Consider the following 5,269-nt stretch of genomic DNA (forward strand, 5'->3'; position numbering starts at 1 on the left):
TCTGCTGACACTTGTTCTATTATGTTGAAATTTGCTCGGCTGTGTATAAATTAGTTGTTTTTGTTCTGCTGAGACCTGTTCTACTATGTTGAAATTTGCTATGCTCTCAGGGCCTAAGCCTACATCCATCAAGGTAACTCTATATATTCAACGCAACAACCCTATTAAATAATTATTACTTTAAATGTTAAGTGGCCACACCATATGTATGGCTAGTCACATACTTATAAGATTTCATGAAATATATATTGTACTCGTAATTAATTAAAATAGAAGTAGTGCAATATTTGTGATACCAGTATTTTTTAATTAAAAGACAAGTAGTGTAATGTTAAAAAAAACAAAAGTATCTATATCAATAGTGCAATTTTATTTAAAAAAAAAAAAGACTTGAAGGGAATAGTCTTGTGTAGCCAAAAACTGGAATATTAGGTAACATCAAAGGAGACTCCGTAGTAAAGTATGTTACTACATCACCCAATTATTTTACATGCAATACTACCAAATGTCCATGAACTTTCCAATCTAATGCATGCACTATTACCTTTTTTTTTTTTCCACATGTTATTAGACTATTATAAATAGCTCTTAGAATTCATCACAATAATGAATAGAACACACCAAACTCATCTAGTAACAAACTCTCTCTTACTAACTAAAACTCCCACCATACCATTTTTAGCCATGCCGGTCCAAGAAAGAAATCTAGTTGATGAGGTCTCCGGTTGGCTTAGGATTTACGATGACGGTTCCGTGGACCGGTCATGGGTCGGGCCACCCGAGGTAAAGTTCATGGTCGACCCGGTTCCGGCCCATGAAGAATTCATCGATGGGATTGCGGTCCGTGATGTGGACCCCAAATCGGGTCCTCGGGTTCGGGTCTACATGCCCGAGACCCGACCCGAGGATGACCCGAATGAGAAGTTACCCGTGATCCTCCACTTCCCGGGAGGTGGGTTTTGCATAAGTGAGGCCGATTGGTTTATGTACTATGTGTTTTACTCAAAGTTAGCCAAGTTGGGCCGGGCCATTGTTGTCTCGGTCTACCTTCAGCATGCTCCCGAGAACCGGCTCCCGTCTGCTGTTAATGAGGGGTTCTCGGCCCTATTGTGGCTCACCTCATTGGCCCAATCCAAGGCCCATGATGAGTGGCTCACGGGCCGGGCTGATTTTGGACGGGTTTTTTTAATTGGGGATAGCTCAGGTGGTAACCTAGTCCATGAAGTGGGGGCCCAAGGTGGAAAAACTAATTTGAGCCCATTGAAACTAGCCGGGTCTATTCCGATCCACCCCGGTGTGGTTCGAGCCACGAGAAGCCGGTCCGAGTCAGAAATGCCCCAAACCCCATTTTTGACCCTAGACATGGCTGATAAGTTTTTGAGCCTAGCCTTACCAATTGGGAGCACCAAGGATCACCCAATTACATGCCCAATGGGCCCTGCCGCACCGCCTTTAGATGGGCTCCAATTGCCACCAATTATGTATTGTGTGGCTGAAAAGGATTTGTTCATTGACACACAAATGGAATTCTATGAAGCCTTGAAGAAGGCTAACAAAAATGTGGAGCTTTATATGAGTGAAAATGTGACTCATAGCTTTTACCTTAATAAAATGGCAGTGGACCATGATCCTCAGACTAAGGCCCAAACTGATAATCTTTATGATGCTATAATTGATTTCATCAAAAGGCATTGATTGATTGGAGAAAAAGACTTATCAATAGACAATTGTCACAATAATGAAGGTGTTTTTGTCACTTTAGATGTTGTGATTTGTGGTGTGACATTGTAGTAATGTAGCTTCATGTTGTCCTAATAAATGATTATGTAGGTTTAATGGTGATGTAATTTAGATTAAGATCCTTGTTATTCGGATTTTGTCGACAAACCATTTTATGAATACTTCTTGCTCTCTCTAGTTTGGTCTTTTCACTATTTTAGTTATGTGAATTGTGGACTAACCAACTCTTGATGGCTTGACTACTTGAGTAACCAACAAAATTAAAGTCTTAATGCTATGTTTGGATAAGAAATTATAAGGGAAATGGAAGGGAGGGAAATAGGAGGAAGGGGAAGGGAGGGAAATAGGAGGAAGGGGAAGGAAGGGAAAGTGGAGGAAAAGATGAGCTCCATTTTCCCTCCAAATCTCTCCAATTTTGAAGGGATGGTCTTTATTAAAGGAGGAGGGAAAATGGATCCCTCCCCCTCCCCTTCCCTTCCCCAACATATTATTCAAACAAGGAAGTTTGTCTCCCTTCTTTTCCCTTCCCTTTCTTTCCTTCCATTTTTTGTTATCCAAAATAGTTTTTTTGAAAGAAAGAAAAGTCTTAGTTTACTTTTTTTTTTTCCCTTAATTTCATTACCAGTATTATTTCTAATTTTTGATGGGAACTTTTTTTTAAAATTTTTGATACCTCCAAAGCCCAACTAACTAACCAAATCCCCACAAAAACACTACATTTACGCTCAATGTACAAATCAATTTTACACACTACAAATAGAATTTGGACAACTCAGTAGGTAGGGCTGGCAAAAATTGACCCGACCCGAAAACCCGACCCGAACCCGACCTGAAAATAGCGGGTTAGGGTTGAAGTTTTCGACCCGAAAACTTAAATGGGTTGACACGAACACGACACGAAATTTAAATGGGTTAGGTTAAGGTTGAATATTCCAACCCGAAAGTGATCCACCTAACCCGAAAAAAATAAAAATAAAAAAAAAACTTATTGAAGTCAGCCCAAGCCCACATTTGGGTCCTAATAAAAACTAAAACCCTAAAATCTTCTCATATGCTCACCCCTTTCAGCCGCAAGAGCTATCTTTCTCCCTAATATTTCATTTTTTCCTCATCTTTTATCTCTCTTCAACTCAAGAACTCAAACCCTAAAGACTTAAAATCGTTTCCCTTTCCACACCTTCTCTTTCACAAACATAACAGTTCAAGAGTTAAACCTTCATCAATCACCCACGGAGCAGTTTAATTATGAAAGAATGAGCAGTACGGTGTCGGCGGCACTACTAATGATAGCAAGGGCTGGACATTTACAAGAACACATTATAATTAATGCTAAGGATATGATCTGATGAATCAGATGATGTATGCTATTTTCATGTTTTTGTTATACTTCCTGTAATGTATAATTAACAATGACCCTTTATAATTATTCGTTCAACACACTGTTTATTGGTTTGTAATTGTTAATTAGAATCGTTAGTTTATTACTTTGTTAGACTATATATGTTGTTTATTTTGGTTTCAATTGAAGCACTGATCCTATGAACTCCGTGTGTGAAAAAATCAGGGAGTATGTAAGTAGCAAGTTATTTGTGAAAATTAATCGGGTTAAATAAGGTCAAATTCGGGTTGACCTGAACCCGAAAATATCAGGTTCAGGTTGAACTTTTCAACCCGAAAAGTTAAATGGATCAGGTTCGGGTTGAGGGGTAGCTGACCCGAAATCAGCTGACCCGAACACGAACCCGACCCGACCTGATCCGTTTGCCAGCCCTATCAGTAGGTCACATAAAAAAAAAAAAAAGAAAAAAAAAAAAGAGGGAAGCTGAAATTTTAGGAAGGAGAATTAAGAGGGAAATTTTTTTGGCATTTTCCCGAACAAATAGTCTTTGCAGCGGAAGATATTTGGATGGCACCAACATAACTTTGTGAATTTTAATTAGGAGAGAGAAAGTATCTTATTTATCGTCTTCTTCAATCCATGATTTTTTTTTGAAGAATCAATCCATAATTTCATCCCAACTTTTTTCTTCTCAATTTTTTTTATAAATATTTTAATCAGCTTAAACTAATTACTATATATCCTCTCTCCTCCCTTTACGTGGGCGGTGATCTTCGGGGTGGGTGGTGGGCAAATGCAGGTGGTGCGTTTGTGATTGGCAAGTTGGGATCGGACGATGATGAGGTTTAATAGGATGTTCAGAGATTTTATATTATAATAATTATATAACGATGGAGATTTTATAATTGCATAACATAATGGATGAATTGGCTCAAATCCAAAGACAAACATGTCTGCAATAACTCAGAAAACCATTGTTATTCTTACAGTATTATTCATACGATTGCCGCTTACAAGGTGTTCGACGAAATGCCTAATGAGTTTTATCAGAGGCACACCCAGGCAATCGGGCTGATCGACTTAATTTTGTCAATCAGTCGGTTTATTGGGCCATACCTTGTACCAGATATTATTATCATATTCATGTGTACGGTTATTACTAACTGATGGAATTGTGTCGTTATGGTGGGCCATACAACTAGCAATTAACGTCGTTAGGATCATAAAGTAACGGAAAATTGACTACTTTTTCTATATTGTTTAGCTGAATAGTGTTCGCCATTGTCATCCCATTTCTAAGAGGATTTCATTCACATCTCATGGCCGATCCAACTTAGTTTGGAAGATGAAATAGGGGATCATCTCACTTCAAATGTTATCCCATTTCCCATCTCATTCAGATATGAGGTTCATCGAGCAACATAGATTACATTATCTCGTAATACAAGGTATTTCAATTCGATTTTTTCAATTAAATTAAGTTTAAATGTGAAATTAAATGTAAATGAGATCCGTTTTTGATATCTTGTTGACCTGATTTGATTAATGCGAAATTATATGACTGTTATTTGAACTCCGTATTTTTTATTTTGGTACCTTATTTTACATCGAATTCCGCCATGTGAGGTTTAATTAAGCAGTTTTTAAGCAACATTTAAATTAGCACCCTTCAATTTGCATCTCAGTAATCAATAAAATCTGGCATGTTTGGTTTAGATAGTCCGTATAGCATCAATTAATTTAGTTAATTCTGATTGTATGCTTCATTTGAGCAATTCATACAGGGGCATTAAAAACTGCTTGTTTGGTTTGATTTAGAATAATATGATCTGCGTAGTTGATTAGTTGATTTTGTTGCTATTAGTTGATGTTATCTTAGGTTGTTATCTGCTGCACCTAAGTATTTAAGTCTGAAAAGTTTATTGTGCTATAATTAGTATTAATTTTTATTAAATTGATTCAGTAGTTGATTTTGTGAAAAGTATGTAGATAATGATTTTGTTAGTTGGTTGTGCCACTAGTATGGCCTTATTAGTTCGATTTGATTTAGAAAACTATGATCTTAGTAGTATATGTAGATATTTAAGTTGTTAGTTTATTGTGCCAGTAGTTTATTGTGGTGCTAGTATTAGGAATAATTTTTATTAAATTAATTAGTTGACTTTGTCCTTATATTTTGCTCATACTGTT

At 37.0% G+C, this 5,269-nt stretch overlaps 1 protein-coding gene across 1 annotated transcript; it reads left to right on the top strand.

Moving 5' to 3' along the window:
• The first annotated feature begins 596 nt into the window (after positions 1-596).
• On the top strand, positions 597-1,901 carry LOC145555683 (putative carboxylesterase 6). Its single transcript, XM_081617429.1, has one exon. It carries the CDS (start codon positions 607-609, stop codon positions 1,693-1,695), a length of 1,089 nt encoding a protein of 362 aa, XP_081473555.1. The 5' UTR covers positions 597-606; the 3' UTR covers positions 1,696-1,901.
• The last annotated feature ends 3,368 nt before the right edge of the window (positions 1,902-5,269 follow it).

Source organism: Chenopodium album, chromosome 8, assembly GCF_948465745.1.
Source record: "Chenopodium album chromosome 8, dcCheAlbu1.1, whole genome shotgun sequence".
Lineage (NCBI taxonomy): Eukaryota > Viridiplantae > Streptophyta > Magnoliopsida > Caryophyllales > Amaranthaceae > Chenopodium > Chenopodium album.